Genomic DNA, 22,142 nt, shown 5'->3' on the forward strand with positions numbered 1-22,142 from the left:
ATTATTTGTAGCAGTCCACCGATACATTACCATGGCCAATAATATTACTGGCTGAAATGTAACATTTTCTAATGATCTGTGTCAGCTGATCCAGTTTTCTAATATTTCTATATAGGTTGGCATTCAACTAGTCTTTGAATATGCAATGTGTTTTTGTTTTTTTTGCTTGTTTTTTTGCCACAAACTTCGGCTGTTCGATCTTGTATGCATAGCTTACACAAAAATGCTTTTTCTGTTCAGATTTTATTTTTCAAATCAATAAAGTTTCAGATTATTTCAGATTATTTGAGTAAATATAAAAACAAACGTTATTGCAGAAATAATGCATGTGTTATCTAGTATAGGCCACCCTGGTCTCTAAAGGCTGATTTATACTTTTGCGTCAGACCTACTCCATAGCCATAGACCTTACACCATAGGCTATGCATCGCTTTCTATGTCAACGTTACACACGTAAACCACTAGTCTGCAGTTTCCATGGGCATGTTGCTGGTGTAACCCACAGTGTCAGGCAAAAGCCCAAGAATAAAAAGCTTATCAGAGAAGCATCAGTCGTAACAGTGGTAAATAAATTAAAGAAGAGATCATTTATTTAAATTTTTATTTACAAGAACGCTAAAAAAGGGATCGGGCTGATGTGCATGTTTATATGTCACAAGCTTCAAATCAGAATTTTTTCCCCCTCTTTTTTGACATGCGCCCACTGCACAAATATAGAGTTTCTCACTGTTTGAACATAATAAACACTCTCCTACATGGTTTCTTTATTTGTTTTTAACAGCATAATTTTGGGCATTTATGGATTACTATACATAAACTGCTGTGCCGTGCTGCTCCTATTCATCAGGCAGTAAAAATGCCCCTCCCTTTGACCAAAACAGGTTGCCTGTGAATGAGAATCCAAAAGAAACCAAGAACTGGTGGGAGGTTGTCCTTCTCCACTTCACAGTTGCTGAGTGAAAGGAGAGTTTTATAATGACAGGACACGCATTTATTCAACACTTTATTCAAAAGGAAGAGCCACTCGCTTTGCATGTCATTACACTATTTCTGCGTCATTGCACATGCGCAGTACTTTCAGTTTCGGATTCATTCCGATCGAGTGTTTACATGCACTCTCAATTTTATTAGAAAAGGAATAAACCACCCTCTTCAATCTGATCAAAATGTTAATTCCAATCGAGCACAATCAGATAAATTAAGGTGTTTACATGAAGGATTTTCAGTCCAAATGAGCCATAAATCCGATAACAAATGGATTATTTGGTTGCAGGTAAACCTAGCCATTTTTTGTCACAGAAAACGTGGTTTGTCACGGAAAAAGTGGTAGGATGGGAAAATAAATCGATGTCACGAATCGAGAAATGATTCCGCATCAATTCTGAGATTTTCAGAATGCATCGCGATTATTTCTGGAGTTGATTCTGAGCGTAGTTTTTAACAGTAGATGGTGCTGCATGCTTTAGAAACAGCCATACTCTGCATGTTTCCAAATCCATACACACACTTTAAGCCTAAAATAATCATTCATAAAATTTTAAAAGGTGTTGACAAGTGGGCTGTTTACATTTAATCTGGCATCATAAATGAATTCTGAGCAGAGGTAAAATTACAGACTCAGCCGACACACAAGCACTGTTCTTCATGAGCATTTGAGTGTTCAGATTATAACTAGAGTAGAGCGCCATCTGCTGTTAAAATCTAAGCTCAGAATCGATTTCAGAGAGAATCGCGACCCATTCGGAAGAGCTCAGGATCCATCCACAAACTAATTCTGCATCGATTTATCATCACAGCCCTACTAAGTGATGTATATTCTATGTTGTATTATAAATAAGACTTGTTCTTTGCTTTGTTTTGTTTTAAATAAGAAGGTGTAAGTGTAACATTTAAAATATATTTAAGTAGAAAAAAGAGAGGAGATGGGTTCTAGCAGACCAATCACAGCGCTGTGACATTATGGAGAGGTGCATGTCAGGCTATGCTGTAGGTTTGACGCAGAAGTATAAATCAGCCTTAAGATCTCAGCATCGGCCATCAAAACAATCATAATGGTTAAACACGATGATTTATGATTTGTGAGAATTTTCTTGAAAATTAAAGATAGAATTTTAGACACATTAAACATATCTTTATTTTTAGATTTACTGTTCTACAGTGTGACACTCTGAATTATTCTATTTTAAGAGATCACTCATATCTAAAAACATCTGAAATGGAATACCTTAATCGTTTAATTTATTAATTTTAATTGTATAACTCTTGATAAGTTCTTGTCATTGTCTGTTTGTCCACCTGTTGTCTTTTATTTTGTAAAGCTAACAGCAGCTGATGATGCAGTTGATGTTGCTGTGCAGTGAATTCTAATTGTAGTGCCCAGTGTAATCAACCACGTCTCAGCTGGAGATGGAGTGATGGAGTTATAATGCTGGCAGTCTGAACCATGTCAGTCTGTGCAAGAATGAAAAAGATTAACTGTATGAATGGGGGGTGGGGGGGGGGGACTATAATTCTAGGATATTTCACAAGTTACTACAGAGTATTCTGTTTCAAAAATCCCTGAATGATTATACAAACTGTAGATTTACTGTTGAACCATTAAACTAGTAAAACAGAGATAGAAGCATGGCTTCACAAGAAATAAGACAGAGTTACAATTATATGTTTAATCGCATTTGTGGTTCTTTTATTTGAAAATGTTGGAATTTATGTCAAGATGCAGGGTTTGGTTATGAACACACTTGTTCAATGTTTTTAAAGTTTTGTTTGCATAATTGAATGTTATTAAATGTATGTGTATATTCTATATTTTGTTTGTCCAGCTTCTTTTGAAAACCCATACAGGTTGACCGCTAGTTAAGTGTTAATTTTCTTTCCTTCTTTTGTTTGTTCTTGTCTGTGCAGACATACTCAGGACTCTTCTGTGTGGTCATAAACCCATACAAAAACCTCCCCATATACTCAGAGAACATCATCGAGATGTACAGGGGCAAGAAGAGGCATGAAATGCCACCTCATATCTACGCCATTTCTGAATCTGCCTACAGATGCATGCTTCAAGGTAAGACCATAACAAATATTCCTTCTAATGAATGGTCTCAGTGTCTCCATGTGTTACAGAAATAACATTTTTGAATCCTGCATTTCTGCTGAGAATTTTTATAGGGTGTGTTGTGTTTTCTCAATCTTTGTTCAGCACTAGCAATGCAAGATGAGACCACCACATGGTTCAAATAAGCAGGCAAATGCTCCACCTTTTGCCATTTTTAGCAGTTCAAGATTTCCTAAACGCTAAAGCAGAATTCGGACTTACTAGTAGTTTCAGCGAACCTTTAATGTTATTGGCTGTACTTTGTGTTTCATAGTATCATGTGATGTAGAGCGGCAGAATTGGAATGGAAACGGTATCTATTATATTTCAGTTTGTTTTTCCACTCTGAGAGATAAATTAATTTTCTCTGCCACATCTGGTGCTTTCAGATAAGCCCCAAGAATGGAAAGAAAAAAGGGCTGCATATTTTCATATTTCACTGTGGTGGGCTTGAGTTTATCTTGCCCCAGCTGTTGATCTGTCTCTATTAAAGTGAGAAACGAAAGATAATACATCCATCAGACGCTGTGTTCTTCAGCTACTACTAAACTGCAAGGTTACTCCAGAAGTAATTTAGATGTGTTGAAAGAGTTAGTGAGTCAGGCTTTTGAATACAGTGCTCTGTTTTTTTTTTATCATATATCATTGACTGTGAATACTGAGCTTCTGTCCATCACAGCAGGAGATCATACAAAGTAAGCCCTATCACTCTTCTTTTTGAGCAGATGGAGGTTTATCAAATAGTTTTTGTTTTCTTACTAGTTCTCTTCTCTATGAAGTGGATTGGGTATGGTTGATTGCGAGGCAAAATCAGGAGATGTCTTTTTTTTTTTTTTTTTTCTACCACTGTCATAAACTTTAAGTCATCTCTAAGTAAATCAGGGGCAGTTGGATATTGTACAGAGTTTTTCCTGGGTCAAAGTTGGTCTTCGGTGGTGGCTGACCGACATGGTCATCCACACACAGCAAAGAGTACCCTAGAACACACATGATCCGCAAGTCCAATATTGACTGTAAATGTTAAATTTAAAACAAATACAAAGAAACTGTTTTTTTTTTATCCTATTCATGAAAAAACGATCACTGTCATCTTTTCTTTCCCTTCTTTGCAAAAAAGCTGTGATTTTTCCACGACTGGCTTTCATAGTTAAGAAAGATAAAATCCTGTTTTGATAGAACTGATAATTATTTTAGTATAATCATATCAATTAAAAACGTAACATTAAAAAGTGTAATAGTGTATTTTTTTACCATATAAAATTAGCAGCTAGCTATAGCAACAGATCTAGTTTCATATCACTCCGGTTTTACTTTAAACTAAATAATTTTATAGGTAATTTACTACACATTGTCATAGGCCTATACATACTGTGGATTATTAAGGCTAAATTTTACTTAACACTCTTGCTAAATGGGGTAAGCACACTTACTTTCTCATTTCAGATGTGTATGTTCTTCTAAGAAGTAATGATTTGTTCTACACACACTGACGGGCAGACCAATTGCTTTAACCATTCATTATAATGAATCGGCTCAAAGGAGTCATTAGGTCACAAATCAGACTGTGTATGTGGGAGAGAAAGCGACGGCGAGTCGTGCACCTTAAACTTATACTTAGACTCCAACTCACACGCTGGCGAGTAAAATCTGAGAATTTATTAACCATTGGCTAATACTACTCATCATCAATTAGTCGCCCAGAGTGAAGATTTAGTCGCATATGCGATTGATTTATTCGCAATGTAGAGGGCTGTCAATAGAAAGTTCAAATACAGAGCATTTATTTGAAATGTTTTGTAATAATGTGAAAGTCTTTAATGACACTTTATTTTTTGATTAGTTTTATGTGTCATTGCTGAATAAAAGTATTTATTTATAAAAAATAAAAAAACTTGCTGACCTCAAACTTTTGAACATTATGTGATTTTATGCAATACATATTAGTACTTTTTGCATTTGTAAATGGCATGTACATAAAAATGTATACATTTCATGAAATCCTATGTTGGTAAATTTTTGGTAGTAGTGAACAATCATACAAACTTGGAGTCACAGAAGTCTGTCCAGGAAATGGCGAAGCATTTGGCATCAATGCAATGCTGAAATCCTTACCCAAGCTGTCTCTCTCACATAGAAGGACAGGCCAGTTGTCCAGATCTGTCAGAGGCCAGTGAACAAGAGCCGTCCCAGGCTGGGAAGGAGAGGCTGGCCTGCATTGTGGGGTACAATGTCGCCTTTGTGTGTCAGTGGTTGGGGGATGGGGGGCAGTACATACTCTGACGTGCTGGGTCAAGTGTGGCCGGGACACATGGATCCTGGCGTCTGCCTCTGGAGGAAACATCCCTAACTATGCTGCACGCGCCAGGGCATCATTACAGCTACAGGGATTACGCCAGTAGAACCAAGTTGTTTACTTTTCCTCTTGAGATGTTTCCTCCGTTATGGCTTTGTTCCAGTTATTGTTTAAGCACACTTGTGGTTTCAATCACATTAAAGTGGAAACCACTCTATTACACTCTTGATCAGAGCACCAAAACTGGCCAAAGTTTAATCAAAGAATCTGATATGGTATGCTAAGATTAAGTCTAAAGCATAATAGTAACAAGCCAGAAAATTTTCTTTTTGTTGGTGTTTTCCTGATTAGTTTTTGTTGTATCGTGATTGTTCAAATGGCCAAATTTTATCAGCATCAGCTAATATCAGTCCAGCATATATTTGTGTGTGAGAGAGTTGAGTAAATTCTGTGTAAAATAACTCTCATTGCTAGATATCCACACTTAAATTAGCCTTTTGAAAGACTCAAATTAGTCAACTATTACCAAAGACTTTAGATACACAAAGATGGTGCTTTTTTTAAAATGCTATTTGAGTGTAAAAGGCAACACTTAAGGGTCTATTTGTGTCAGATTTCTTTGATTTGAAATGCAGTTTAATTGTGTGTGTGTGTGTCAAAGCAGTTTTTGAGTGTTCATGACTTTCGTCATTCAAACCGATAGATTTGGTGCAAATATGGCTGCCGACTGAATACACTTTCCTTCAAAGGGTCATTGCTATTACCGTATTTTCCGGACTATAAGACGTACTTTTTTTCATAGTTTGGCTGGTCCTGCGAATTATAGTCAGGTGCGACTTATCAAAATTAATTTGACATGAACCGAGAGTCATGAACTAAGAAGAAACATTACAATCTACAGCCGCGAGAGGGCGCTCTATGCTGCTCAGTGCTCCTGTAGTCTACACCGAGCAGCATAGAGCGCCCTCTCGCGGCTGTAGACGGTAATGTTTTCTCTTGGTGCTTGGTTCTAAATAAATGCGACTTATAGTCCAGTGCGACTTATATGTTTTTTTTCCTCATCATGACGTATTTTTGGACTGATGCGACTTATACTCGGGTGCGACTTATAGTCCGAAAAATACGGTACTCTTTATTTCAACAAACTTCATGGTGTCCTGTCTATTGATAATAAGAGTAAAGTGATCAGTTAGAGGTTTGTTTGCTTATGAATTATTATAACAAACTTAATAGGTCAGATAATTTACTGCTTTGTATTGGTCTATTAAAATAAAGTATTTGTTTAATGTCATGTCTAACATGCCGCTTTAAATGTTGAATGAGACTTAGCTCATACGAAGGTAAATTTTATAATGCCTCTGGACACACTGACTTACACAACAACCACACATCAATTCACATCTGTCTTTGATTAGACTGCCAGAAACCAGCCAAAATCCCCCTCTCTGGCTTGTGAATGAACTTGGTTACAAAGGGCTAATTCTAACTTTGGAAGTGCTGATCTTCACTTCAACTGTAAAATTTTTGGAAAAGGCCCAGTCAGTATAGCCACTGTAACGCAGGAATGTCTCTCTTCGAGGCATATGGAAGCTATGAAATCTAAACACGGTTACTGACTGGAAAGTTGTGTCTGAAACATAATCACAGCCTTTAAAACGGCAATCTCAAAACCACATTTACCCAGTGTACAGGTACACTTAAATTTCGATTATGCTAAGAAATTTCGAGCCCAACAACTTCTCAGTTAGACATGGAAAGGGATGGAAAATGTTGTTGTGTGCTAAAACAGTTAATGTTCTGTGGAGTTTTTGACCCACCTGTTACCAATACATGTGTAATGAGCATTAATGTGTTTCATGGCTTTGTCCTTTTGAACTTGGCCCAGGTTGTTGCAGAGAGATCTCATCTGGTTCTGAGCCCACTGGGACATAGAGATCTTGTGTAGATTACAGGGACCCTATATTTCAAAGACATTCCAAGGGGAGCTCAAAAACATTCTTGTACCTGTTTCAAATCAGCTCTGCTTTCCTCAGTACTTGACTGAGCAGTACTGAAGATAATACATATTACTTTACCTTCTCATTCAGAATCGTAATTTTGTACTGCTTAAACCTTGCTTGCTGCTTGAGTTAACCATCTAGTTATATTCAGACTGCCCAGAAAATATGGCCATATATCAATATTACCAATTATAACTCTACTTAGCAAGTTTGTGAGCATGCTATTATAAATGTTGGTCTGTGAAATAATACAGTAATACACCTGACAATTATAGACATATATTTGTGCCAAAATCATTGTAACTTTATCAAAGTGCTAAAAAACAAAATTCTGATAAATTTAATCAGAAAAAAAGTTAATGGGAAGAAAATTAGTATTGGAGAAGTCTTTTTTTTTTTCTTGTTGATACATATTTGGTTGATTGGAGTTATTAGTTCTGTACAATACTTTTGGCTCCTATCTAATCCCATACAGAAGACCACACTGTGTTTGAGTATGTGTAAATATGTCATGTATAAATAATTCTTGAGTTAAGTGTTTATTTTGTTTGTACATCCACATAGCATGAAGGGTCCAGGGTTTACCAGGGTTGTTTGTGTCAGACAGCCTTGACCTTTGAGGTGTTTGTTTTTGCAGTAGACTGAGGCCAGCTGCCCACATTGCCAAACACACCCCTTGAGCACAACAGGATCAGGAAACAACTGTCCTCCCACACTACATGGTTACAGTATCCCATGATGCCTCTGACAAAAGCAGATGATATATTCTTAGCTTGCTAAACATCAGCTGATATCATGATATACTTTTATTATTTGATTCCAGCGAGGACGACATGTCTCTGAATTAATCCTCTGGTAGACTGAATGGATCCTCATAGTGGGAATATATTAAGGACGTAATAAGATTGTGCAGCATTTCTTATGAGAGTGTGTATAATGAAGGTCTCTAGATATGTAGTTTGTAATTTGATAAAGATGAATGACATGCAGTCATAATGGTGTTCTGTGTAATAGAGATGCAGTCTCCGGTAGTTTGTGTCACGTCTGATCAGGCCATATCTGGCTCGGCTCACTAGTAGCTAGTGAGTCATATTTCTCAGTGTGTGACTGACAGCCTCGTCACTTCAAACAGCTACATGTTAAATTCCTGCAGACAGCAGTTGCAGCAGATGGGATGGTTATTCTGTTGCGGATGCTTGTCGTTGCCCTCTTGTTGTTTGGTGTTTCTGCACTGCGGTTCATATGAATGATTCACCCAGGCTGATTATTTTAATGTCTGAGCTCATGCATCTTTTGCAATTGTCATTTGCTTCATATGAAAATGTTCTGTTGGAAGTACAAATGTTTTATCAGACATCATTCTTTCATACTTTAAAACAGGAAATTGTTTTCTGTGGTCAAATAATATCGGAGTAAATACGCATGCCATAATCTTTCGGTCAGAAAAGTCAGAATAGTTCACCCAAAAATGAAAGTTTCTGAAAATGGACTCACCCTTATGCCTTCCAAGATGTACATTTTCAAGATTACTTATTTTATTGATTAGAAGAAATCTAACAGGTAGGTTAGCCACCTTATAATAGCTCAGTCAAATACTTGATGCTCATGAAATCCAGTCATTAGAAAAGGAATTAGACGTTTTGCAGGAGGGGCAAAATCTGTATATTTCTGCTCCTGTTCAAGTTGGTCTCGCAAATGTGCTGCACTGCCTGACAAGAAAACTGCTTGCTTAAATTTTTTTTTTTTTTGGAAAATTAGGCATATCTGAATTTAAAAGAGAGCCCTACCCACATACATTGGAGTAAATTGATAAAAATGGTCTCATTTTATAGAAAATCCTAAACATTTAAATACACTAGTAGAATATTTACATTTTACATTTGTGCCAAAAAAACAAACAAAAGTTTTTTCCCCCGGACAAGTTAACATTTTTTTTACTCTGACATGTGAGTGATTGATTTACTTGTCTGGAAGACAAGCACATGTCAAAGCTTAATGTCGAGGCCTGCCATATGTCTAGTTTTGTGCTCCACAGCTTATAGATTTTTGAACATAATTATGATACAACATTGGACCCACGCGTGGGTCAAACTGAGGCCGCAGATCTGAAGTGGTTAAAAAGTGGCTTCTGTGTGAACAGTTCTTCATACAGTGCATTTGAGGTGATATTTCACTATAGTGGGACCAAACTGTAACGTAAAATTTATGCAGCCCTGTGTCAAACAGATATTTCAACGAGAAGCACAACAGAATACAAGTTTAAAAAGAAAGAAAAAAGAAAGAAAGGATTCACCACCCTTGGTGCAGTACACCACAGTATAGTTTTAACAAAGCATCTGAATATGCTGTGTTAGAGGAAAACAAAGCATCAGTTGACAATTGGAGTGACTCCAAACTCATCAGAAATAATATTTACCAAAATGTGCATTTTTAAATATTGCTAGACTTCAGATCTATCTTGAAATATATTTATTTTAAGAACATTATGGCTAACTGTTCTGAGTTTATAGTAAAGAATCCTTAACATTTTTATTGTTTGACATATGACCTGCCCTTAGTTGATGATGGATTGTTTATTATAAGAATACTTTTCTTTGCACTAGGCTAGATACACTTTAAGCCATTCAGTGCTAGAGTGCCAGACCTTCTGTCTTCTGTTATCGTTCAGTATTGTATCATCTTCCTGAGAAGTCATTCTGACAGGCTTTGTTTACTTTGCACTTCACTGCACTTCCATGAGTGCTGATTGTCTGATCAGTATGTAAACACGGACTCAAATTTAGACCCATCATCACCATATATTATAAATTGATGCATTATTAAAATATTTTCCTACACTTATGCTGCTCTAGATGAAATTATTGGCAGCCCTTTTGGCATCCAGTATTACAGTCATTTCTTTCAGCTGTGGTAGATGTTGTATATGGTTTTATGAGGCACAATTTTTTTATTATTATTATTATTATTTTCTTTTTAATGGATCAAATCTTAGCATCAGAAGTGGTTTCTGATGTGTTTACCTCATTCCTGCTTAAGCAGACACAGTCATAAATTATTTTGTTTGTTTGAATTGCCTTTTGTTATGTCAACTGCAGTTGTTCCTGTGCATGAGACATTTTCCATACTTTGTGCAGTTTCCAAAAACAGTTCAGCAATGATATTTTGCAATAAAATGTATTTGTTAGAAACTGTTGCAAAGCAAGGAGCTGTAGTGTTTTGAGTCCAGCAGCACAGAGTTTTACTAGTCCTGGCACATGCACATAAGAAAGTGTAATGAATGTTTGTGTATCCCATGTGACTGAGGTGAAAGTGGCTATAGCCCTAGCCCTAGCAGTGGAAGGTTTTTCCTTTGTGTCTGTGTCCAGCCTCCTCTCTCTGGCGTCTGGCAGCGATGTGGTTTGGTATGTGAGGAATGCGTCCTGTTGTAGGTTAATCCAGTGGAGGGGGTTGGGGTAGGGTGGGCCAGCTGAGGGGTACGGACTGAGAACTTAGAGTTGAAGCTCACAGTGGTCCTCCAGACTAGCCTGGTAATACCAGACTCTGCTACTTCACTTTGTTTCGTAGACAGAGTCTGGAATGGCATAATAGAGAAGTGTTTTCTCTCTCGCTAGGGTGCGCTTGTCTGAAGTTTAAAATCATTGGTTACCCGTAAGCCAATCAGATACGTTTAGTTATGACGTATGTTATGCGCCTGTACAGCCGCATCGAAGCGCAGACATCATGCACATAAAAGTGTGCTTTTCGTGGCTTATTAAGTTCTCTAAACTCAATAAGTATGGCCCAATCCCAATTCTACCCCTTAGCCCTTCCCTTGTCTCGATTCTCTTTTGGTTGGAGGGGTAGGGGTAAGGGGAAGGGCCAGATAGCCCTTCAAACGAAGATTTTTCGGGACCACACTTCAAACGAAGGTGTATGAATTATCTCGGCAACATGGCTGCTGCAGCGGACAAAAAGTTTTTTTAAAGGAAAGTAATGTAAAAGTAATTTGTTTTATGTTACATTCAATTGTGAGTTCACATTAACCGTCATGTTACCCAAAGAAATGCAAAAAATCGCTAATATTTGCTAACGTCATATCATTACAGACTGCGTGATAGTGCCACAGCATATGTCTGATCAGGGCGATAACTGCCGTAGACTAATCCCCCCAATAATTAGAAATCGCTAAACCAATTTCTCAAATATTGCCTATTTGAGAGAAAGAGAGAGAGAGAGAAACGGAGGTTGGGTGTATTTGCCTCTGTTCCTTAATCTTTTTCGAGTGAGTTTACTTAAAAACAGCGATTGTATCCTCTCGTCGCTGGAAAATATAATGTAGCGATGCAGTATTTAAACTGTATTTAATAAAAGTCGTGGGGCAGCGTTGACAAGTTTATTTTCTCCTGGATGTGTGAGCTGCCCGATTTCCGATATGTGTGTGTGTGTGTGTCAGTAAGCAGCTCATTAATACAGAACGATAACGTGTATTGTAAGAGTTAGACGACGAACGCTGGTGACGTGTGACGTCATGGTAGTGTTGTCCCAATCCTTAGAGGAATATCTTCTCCCCTACCCCTTGACACTCTGTTTTAAGGGACAAGGGGAAGGGGTAGGCGGAGGGAAAGGGGTATAAAATAGAATTGGGATTGGGCCTTTGTCTCTTCTTTTTTGTGTGTTTGCATCACATACTTAAATTATTAGGGCTCAAGCCCGAAGGGGCGAAGAGCCCTATTGTTCTTCTAAGGATTATTCTTCTTCTTATTAGGGCTCAAGCCTGGAGGGCGAGAGCCCTATTGTTTTCCTTAGGATTATTTGTTATTATTAGGGCTCAAGCCTGGAGGGCGAGAGCCCTATTGTTTTCCTTAGGATTATTATTTTTTTTTTTTTTTTTTTTTTATTCTTCTAATTTTTTTCTAAGGTTTCGGGGGCTTTTGGGGTCCTTAACATGCTCAAAAACTCTTGAAAATTGGCACACACCTTGGAACCTGCGGCCATTAGGGCCGGGCAGAGTCTGATACACGGGCGTGGCACAGGGGCTCTACAGCGCCCCCTGTAGTACCGAGGGCCATATATCATTCATACTTGCACGTATACATATGAAACTTGGTACATATATATAACTCATCAAACCAAACAACTTTCACACTGCATGTCATAAGCTCCGCCCAACAGGAAGTTGGCTATTTAGGGTTTTATGAAAAACACATGCTCTGGAATTTGATATACTTCTCTGAGGAACTCCACCCGTTCACCACAAAACTCGGTGAACACGATCTCAAGACATAGGGGATGCTAAATTGCGAAGAGATTTTTGATATCTCGAACGGTTTGCCCGTGGCGAGGCGTTGAAATTATGGCGAGAAATGAGAAACAGGAAATGTCTAATAACATCCACATACATTTGCTGAATTTGATCAAACTTAATTGGTTTGTTCGTTGTATGATACCGATCGTATATATGTGACTTTTAGGAGTCAAAGTTATAGCGCCACCAACTGGCAGCAGGAAGTGAATCATTTTCAGAACGCTTTGAATTCAGCATCTTATTTTTACTTGATTTGCTTCAAACTTCATCAGAATAATGACAAAACACGGCCGAAGACAATCTGTCGTGGGGATATTTATATCTAATATAGTGTTGCCATGGCAACATGTCAAACTTGAATGTTCTGTTCTGGTGATTTTTAGGCAGATAACTAGCTCAGATTTACATGAAACTCGAAACAGATATCAGTATTAAAGATAGCTAGACCATGGCAAAAGCTTTTAAAAGGGCGTGGAAGAGGCACTCTATAGCGCCACCTTTTGTCAAAAGTGGGGGGATTAGTTTTAGCTACAGACACCAAACTTGGTACATAAATTGTTCTTATCAAGACGGACAACTTTCTAATTCGTTTCTAAGTCATAAGCTACGAACAACAGGAAGTTGGCTATTTTGACTTGAATATGGATTTTTGGGAATTTTCTTTTGTGAATTAATGCATACTCCTCCAGGGGAAGTACACTATACACACCAAACCTTGTCTACATTAAGAAAAACCATTGAGGAACTTAAATTGCGAACGGATTTTGGTTAGCTTGAACGGTTTTGTCGTGGTGAATTTTTGAAATGACAGTAAAAAGGGAAACATTAATTGTCTTGTATGTTTAAATTGCAGCTTCCAAACACTTCAAAGCATTTTTTCATACAAAGATCAAATCATTCTGAGGAAATATGCATAGTTTCACGACTTTACGACACTGTATGGATAAATGAAAATTAAAAAACTGTCAGACTTCTCAACTGACATGATCTCACTCTGGCCACCCTGTCTGTGTGAGGGAAGGGAGGGTGAGAGGGAGGGGGAGTGTGAGGGGGTTGGTGACGGTGACAGTGTGTGTGGACTGTAGGGAGGGGCTGTCTGGCAAAGAGAGAGAGAGACCTAATCATCCCTTTAATAATCAGGGAAAAAAAAATCTGTATTTTAAATTGTTATTGTTTTTTGTTGTTGCTAATGGTGGTGTTTTTTCCTTTCATTACAGGTTAAGAAATCTCTTAGGCCTTATCCTTTTCTGACAGTTTTAGGGATTTAAAAACATCCTAAGAACCCTAATTTGTGCTGCAAATAATAATTTCAAACTCATTTGATACTGACATATGACAACCTGTGACGTGACATGACATTTATTAATCTCATGGATGTAACAGTAAAACTCTTCAACTGACAGATAAAGCTGCAATGCAAGCAAAACTATTTCACAAATGCTTATAGGTCATTAAAATCATTACAAAACACTAATACATTATTTAAGGATTTGGTAACACTGTAAAATAATGTCTAATTTGTTAACATTAGTATATGCAATGGTAACACTTTATAATAATTGCACTCATTAGCTAAGCATTAGTAAATAGTTCATGATTATAAAGCCTTTTCCCTTAATAATAGTCATTATTAAGCAGTAATACATCTATAAATAAATTGTTCTTGGTTTAAAAGCACATATATTGCAAAGGAGATTAAAGTCTCAGTTGTCTTATAAAATAAATAAATAAACACAACCCAGTTTGATTCAGAATTCAGAAATATTTATTTCAAGATGCAATAAAAGGAAACTGTACACTTGAATAGCTTTTATGCGATTCTTGAAGGATTAGCATCACCTCCTCTTGTAAGATGGTTTGATGAATATATCCTCGAGATTGTACTGCCGCTCCCTATATGCATAGTATGCAGTCTTCTTAGGGCACCAACTCCCAGAGGGGGCACCATCCCAGTTGCTCAAAAAAAAACAAAAAAAACATGCGCCATTCTCCCATCCGCGCTCGCGACCGCTCACACCTCATGTTTGTGGCTGAATGTTCGTAATTGATGGATGGACATCTATGCCTGGGTATAGGACATCAGCAATCCGGCACAGAGAAAAGAAAACTAAAGAAAATAAAACAGGCATAAAGTTGTCTTGACATTGGACTTTCTAGAGTCTCAAATTTAGGGCCAGTCTCTAAAGTTACATGTGCTATTGTTATACACTTTTCTAACGTCAGTAGCATTTGAAGAGAATGACTTACAGTCAAAAAAACAACTGTAATTGTTCATCTAGGTGACAGCTATAATGCACAATTAAATTGAATGTTTGATATTTATTACAACAAACTGTAAGTCATATGTAAATTATGCTACTTTTTCACATGGGCTCAAATGCAATTTTGAAGCTCAATAGCATTTGAGAAGAAAGACTTGCAGTCATAAAACAATTGTAATGTGTTCATATAGGTGTCAGCTACAATGCACACCTTATACATTTTTTATAAATATTAAAATAAAGTGTTACTTAAGTTATATATATTGTTCTGTGTATGTGATTTCAAAGTCTAGATTGGTCGGATTAACCCTTTAACTGCCGCATCCCTTAAAACTTGATTGTCAGAGGGTTACTGTAAATGCTTATGCCCGCTGGGCACAGTTATCCTGATGCCACCGGGGTGGCGTTGCACTGATGGCTTGAGCCCGACATCGCTGCTTGCAGCTATATTTAGGGCTCAAGCCCGAAGGGGCGAAGAGCCCTATTGTTCTTCTAAGGATTATTCTTGTTAGGGCTCAAGCCCGAAGGGGCGAAGAGCCCTATTGTTCTTCTAAGGATTATTCTTGTTAGGGCTCAAGCCTGGAGGGCGAGAGCCCTATTGTTTTCCTTAGGATTATTTTTTTTTTTTTTTTTTTTTATTCTTCTAATTTTTTTCTAAGGTTTCGGGGGCTTTTGGGGTCCTTAACATGCTCAAAAACTCTTGAAAATTGGCACACACCTTGGAACCTGCGGCCATTAGGGCCGGGCAGAGTCTGATACACGGGCGTGGCACAGGGGCTCTACAGCGCCCCCTGTAGTACCGAGGGCCATATATCATGCATACTTGCACGTATACATATGAAACTTGGTACATATATATAACTCATCAAACCAAACAACTTTCACACTGCATGTCATAAGCTCCGCCCAACAGGAAGTTGGTTATTTAGGGTTTTATGAAAAACACATGCTCTGGAATTTGATATACTCCTCTGAGGAACTCCACCCGTTCACCACAAAACTCGGTGAACACGATCTCAAGACATTGGGGATGCGAAATTGCGAAGAGATTTTTGATATCTCGAACGGTTTGCCCGTGGCGAGGCGTTGAAATTATGGCGAGAAATGAGAAACAGGAAATGTATAATAACATCTACATACATTTGCTGAATTTGATCAAACTTAATTGGTTTGTTCATTGTATGATACCGATCGTATATATGTGCCTTTTAGGAGTCAAAGTTATAGCGCCACCAACTGGCAGCAGGAAGTGAATTATTTTCAGAACGCTTTGAATTCAGCATCTTATTTTTACTTGATTTGCTTCAAACTTCATCAGAATAATGACAAAACACGGCCGAAGACAATCTGTCATGGGGATATTTATATCTAATATAGTGTTGCCATGGCAACGTGTCAAACTTGAATGTTCTGTTCTGGTGATTTTTAGGCAGATAACTAGCTCAGATTTACATGAAACTCGAAACAGGTATCAGTATTAAAGATAGTTAGACCATGGCAAAAGCTTTTAAAAGGGCGTGGAAGAGGCACTCTATAGCGCCACCTTTTGTCAAAAGTGGGGGGATTAGTTTTAGCTACAGACACCAAACTTGGTACATAAATTGTTCTTATCAAGACGGACAACTTTCTAATTCACAGTCATAAGCTACGACCAACAGGAAGTTGGCTATTTTGACTTGAATATGGATTTTTGGGAATTTTCTTTTGGGAATTAATGCATACTCCTCCCAGGGGAAGTACACTATACACACCAAACTTTGTCTACATTAAGAAAAACCATTGAGGAACTTAAATTGCGAACGGATTTTGGTTAGCTTGAACGGTTTTGTCGTGGTGAATTTTTGAAATGACAGTAAAAAGGGAAACATTAATTGTCTTGTATGTTTAAATTGCAGCTTCCAAACACTTCAAAGCATTTTTTCATACAAAGATCAAATCATTCTGAGGAAATATGCATAGTTTCACGACTTTACAACACTGTATGGATAAAAGAAAATTAAAAAACTGTCAGACTTCTCAACTGACATGATCTCACTCTGGCCACCCTGTCTGTGTGAGGGAAGGGAGGGGGAGAGGGAGGGGGAGTGTGAGGGGGTTGGTGACTGTGACAGTGTGTGTGGACTGTAGGGAGGGGCTGTCTGGCAGAGAGAGAGAGAGAGAGACCTAATCATCCCTTTAATAATCAGGAAAAAAAAAACCCTGTATTTTAAATTGTTATTGTTTTTGTTGTTGCTAATGGTGGTGTTTTTTCTTTTCATTACAGGTTAAGAAATCTCTTAGGCCTTATCCTTTTCTGAAAGTTTTAGGGATTTAAAAACATCCTAAGAACCCTAATTTGTGCTGCAAATAATAATTTCAAACTCATTTGATACTGACCTATGACAACCTGTGACGTGACATGACATTTATTAATCTCATGGATGTAACAGTAAAACTCTTCAACTGACAGATAAAGCTGCAATGCAAGCAAAACTATTTCACAAATGCTTATAGGTCATTAAAATCATTACAAAACACTAATACATTATTTAAGGATTTGGTAACACTGTAAAATAATGTCTAATTTGTTAACATTAGTATATGCATTGGTAACACTTTATAATAATTGCACTCATTAGCTAAGCATTAGTAAATAGTTCATGATTATAAAGCCTTTTCCCTTAATAATAGTCATTATTAAGCAGTAATACATCTATAAATAAATTGTTCTTGGTTTAAAAGCACATATATTACAAAGGAGATTAAAGTCTCAGTTGTCTTATAAAATAAATAAATAAACACAACCCAGTTTGATTCAGAATTCAGAATCCAACTGTACACTGTATATTCTTGAAGGATTAGCATCACCTCCTCTTGTAAGATGGTTTGAGGAATATATCTTCGAGATTTTACCGCCGCTCCCTATATGCATAGTATGCAGTCTTCGTAGGGCACCAACTCCCAGAGGGGGCACCATCCCAGTTGCTCAAAAAAACAAAAAAAAAACATGCGCCATTCTCCCATCTGCGCTCGCGACCGCTCACACCTCATGTTTGCGGCTGAATGTTCGTAATTGATGGATGGACATCTATGCCTGGGTATAGGACATCAGCAATCCGGCACAGAGAAAAGAAAACTAAAGAAAATAAAACAGGCATAAAGTTGTCTTGACATTGGACTTTCTAGAGTCTCAAATTTAGGGCCGGTCTCTAAAGTTACATGTGATATTGTTATACACTTTTCTAACGTCAGTAGCATTTGAAGAGAATGACTTACAGTCATAAAAACAACTGTAATTGTTCATCTAGGTGACAGCTATAATGCACAATTAAATTGAATGTTTGATATTTATTACAACAAACTGTAAGTCATATGTAAATTATGCTACTTTTTCACATGGGCTCAAATGCAAATTTGAAGCTCAATAGCATTTGAGAAGAAAGACTTGCAGTCATAAAACAATTGTAATGTGTTCATATAGGTGTCAGCTACAATGCACACCTTATACATTTTTTATAAATATTAAAATAAAGTGTTACTAAAGTTATATATATTGTCCTGTGTATGTGATTTCAAAGTCTAGATTGGTCGGATTAACCCTTTAACTGCCGCATCCCTTAAAGCTTGATTGTCAGAGGGTTACTGTAAATGCTTATGCCCGCTGGGCACAGTTATCCTGATGCCACCGGGGTGGCGTTGCACTGATGGCTTGAGCCCGACATCGCTGCTTGCAGCTATATTTATTATTATTATTATTATTATTATTATTATTTTTTTCCAACGTCTCGGGGGCTTTTGGGGCCCTTAACGTGCTTAAAAAGTCTTGAAAATTGGCACACAGATTGGAACCTGCGGCCATTAGGGCCGGGCTGAGACTGATACACGGGCGTGGCACAGGGGCTCTACAGCGCCCCCTGGAATATGGAGGGCCATATATCATACATTCTTGCTCGTAGACGAATGAAACTCGGTACACATATAAATCTCATCAATCCAAACAACTTTTGTATTGCATATCATAGGCTCCGCCCAACAGGAAGTTGGCTATTTAGGGTTTAGTATTCAAATTTTTCGTCAAAGTTGTGGGGGCTTTTGGGGTCCTTAACATACTCAAAAACTCTTGAAAATTTGCGCACACTTTGGAATCTGTGGCCTTTAGGAGCCTGCAGAGGCTGGGACCCGGGCGTGGCACAGGGGCTCTACGGCGCCCCCTGGAACACAGTCAGAAATGTTGATGTATAGCTCACACATACTTGCACATATTCATATGAAACTCAGTACACATATAGATCTCATCGTGCTGAACAACTTTCGTATTGCATGTCATAGGCTCCACCCAACAGGAAGTCAGCTATTTAGAGTTATGTAAAAAGCGCACGCTCTGGAATTTGAAATACTTGTCATAGGTTTTTTTCTCGATTGCCGCCAAACTCGGTCAACATGATCTCAAGACACTGGGGATGAAAAATTGCCAGGGGATTTTTGATATCTCGAACGGTTTGCTCGTGGCGAGGCGTTGAAATTATGGCGAGAAATGAGAAACAGGAAGTGTCTAATACCGTCCACATACATTTCCTGATTTTAATCAAACTTCATCAGATTATTCGTTGTATGATGTCGATCGCATATATGTGACTATTAGGAGTCAAAGTTATAGCGCCACCAACTGGCAGAAGGAAGTGTGTCATTTTCAAAATGATTTGAATTCAGCATCTTATTATTACTCGATTTGCTTCAAACTTCATCAGAATAATGTTAAAACACAGCCGATATAAATCTGCAAGGGGATATTGATATCTAAAAAATTGTTGGCGTGGCAACATGTCAAACTGGAATACTTCTCAGGTGATTTTGAGGCAAATAACATACTTAGAATTTCACAAAACTCTGAACACACATCAGTATTTCTGATAGGAACTTAAATTGTGAATGGATTTTGTATAGCTTGAATGGTTTTGCCGTGGTGATTTTTTTAAATGACCTTACAAAGGGAATCATTATTGTATTTTTAAATTGCAGCTTCCAAACACGTCAAAGAATTTTTTCATACAGATGAAAAAGTCATTCTGAGGAAATATGCATAGTTTCACGACTTTACAACACTGTATGGATAACAGAAAATTAAAAAACTGTCAGACATCTCATCTCACGCTGTCCCTCTGTTTGAGTATATGTGCTTCAGACTTCCATTGTCTGAGAGAAATAGCGCCCCTACAGGTGCAATTACCGGAGTTTTACTTTCACTTTTAAATCGGTTAAAAATACAAACAAATACTTAGATTTAATTCACACTGACAAGCTAAACCAACATATCTGATTATTACCGGTTCAGGGCTCATGGATAAATTATTTCTGGCCAGAGATACGTGAGAAATAGGAGAGATGAATCACCGCTGTGATCACGAGCGTCTGGAGTAAAGAGCTCAGAGAAAACGAATTTATTCCTGTTTTAAAGCTTTTAAAAATAAATTATTACAGCGATATCACACAATCAACCAATTAGAACACACCAAGAGCTAAATTCAGATGTTTTTGAACTGTTTGTGTGAAAATGAAATATTTGCGCTGCCTATCTGAAATCACGCCTCCGATCAGCGCGTACAGTGTCCAGCTCAAAACAAACGAATTTATTCTTGTTTAAGAGCTTTTTTAAATAAAATATTACCACAAATGCACACAATAAACCCATTGTAACACTACAAGAGCTAAATGCAGGTGTTTGTGACCTGTTTAAGTGTGCAAGACTATTTGAAAGCGCGACTGGCAGAATAACATATCTCTCGAGCTGCAGGTTTCTGTCTTTCGTCGTACGAACGAACACATAACGGACAAGATTATTTCAAAACACATAATAGCTTGGCGAATATAAACGAAAACAGCCACGTGAACATAAACTGGATCTACTGGATTTGAATATTAAAGTGACCACATTTACCACTTGCTTCTGTCTTCAATTTTAATCTATATAAAAAAAGGAAACTCATTCGACTTGGCTGCTTTTTTAATGTGTGCGTATTTATTTATTTACCTTTTTATACATTTTGTATAATTTCATAGTTTGTGTATTACAATTATGAAAACAAAAATAAATTTAGCCACTCACATAGAAATAGCTTAGGCCTTAACCTTTTTCTGTCAGTTTTTAGGGATTTTTTAAAAATCCTAAAAAAAACTTATTTGTGCTGCAAATAATAATTTCAAACTCATTTGATACTGACCTATGACATCCTGTGACATTATATTTATTTTAATTTACATAATCTCATGGATGTAACAGTAAATCTGTTCAGCTCACAGATCAATACTAAGCTGTAATACAAGCAGAACTTTCACAAATGCTTATGAGTCATTTAAGGATTTGATAACACTGTTAAAATAATGTCTAATTTGTTAACATTAGCAAATTCATTGATAACACTTTATAATAACTGCACTCATTATTAAATAGTCAGTTCATGCTTTATAAAGCCTTGTCCCAATATTAATAGTCAGTAGTAAGCAGTTTATAAATACAAGCTATAAATAGCTTGTCCTTGGTTAAGCACATTTATTAAAATGAGAGTAAAGTATCTTCCTATGGAAAAAATAAAAGATAAAAATAAACAAACAACGAACACAGATTGATACAGAACTTCAGAAATTTTATGTGTGGAATTTATGATTAAAGCTGGCAAATGAATTTCCATACTCCTACTCATACTACTCCATACTCCTTTTGCAACATGATGCCAAATATACTTGAGATGTTAAGATTGTTGAATGGGTTTTAGGATAGCTTTAAAATGGTGTTTGCCATGTGGTAGAAATTTATTAACAGTAACATAAAAAAAACAATAGTTATTTACTATATCTTTACAATTTTTCATTTCTAAATCTTCATAATTTGTTTATTATTAAGTAGAAGTCCTCATTTGAAGAGAAGCAACAGTAAGTTTCATAGCTTTATCACTGTCAAGAGCCAGCATAAAGTTTAAAACTATGCATAACTGTATAAAGTCAAGCTTGCAATTCTTAGTACCTATATGGGCACCAGAGGGAGCTATAGGAATTACTTTTAAATAATTATTGTAGAACCAGTATGATTTAAATCATTTATAGAAATCTTTCAAAAAAAATGAATTGTATATATTTTACTGATAAAATGACCCTCACTTAATTAGAATAACAAGCTGAAGTATTTTGAACTGCATATTAAGGAATAATTCTTTATAGGCTTTATGGACAGATACGTTTT

The 22,142-nt window shown here is 37.1% G+C and overlaps 1 protein-coding gene across 3 annotated transcripts in view; it reads left to right on the forward strand.

Moving 5' to 3' along the window:
- The window catches only part of myh10 (myosin, heavy chain 10, non-muscle), a 77,677-nt gene that overhangs the window by 12,258 nt on the left and 43,277 nt on the right, over nucleotides 1–22,142 (forward strand). For all 3 annotated transcript variants that reach the window (XM_026257278.1, XM_026257279.1, XM_026257282.1), the window contains exon 3: nucleotides 2,905–3,061. In XM_026257278.1, the coding sequence (XP_026113063.1) occupies nucleotides 2,905–3,061 (157 nt within the window). The remainder of the gene's footprint in view (nucleotides 1–2,904; nucleotides 3,062–22,142) is intronic.

Source organism: Carassius auratus, chromosome 6, assembly GCF_003368295.1.
Source record: "Carassius auratus strain Wakin chromosome 6, ASM336829v1, whole genome shotgun sequence".
In the NCBI taxonomy this organism is placed as follows: domain Eukaryota; kingdom Metazoa; phylum Chordata; class Actinopteri; order Cypriniformes; family Cyprinidae; genus Carassius; species Carassius auratus.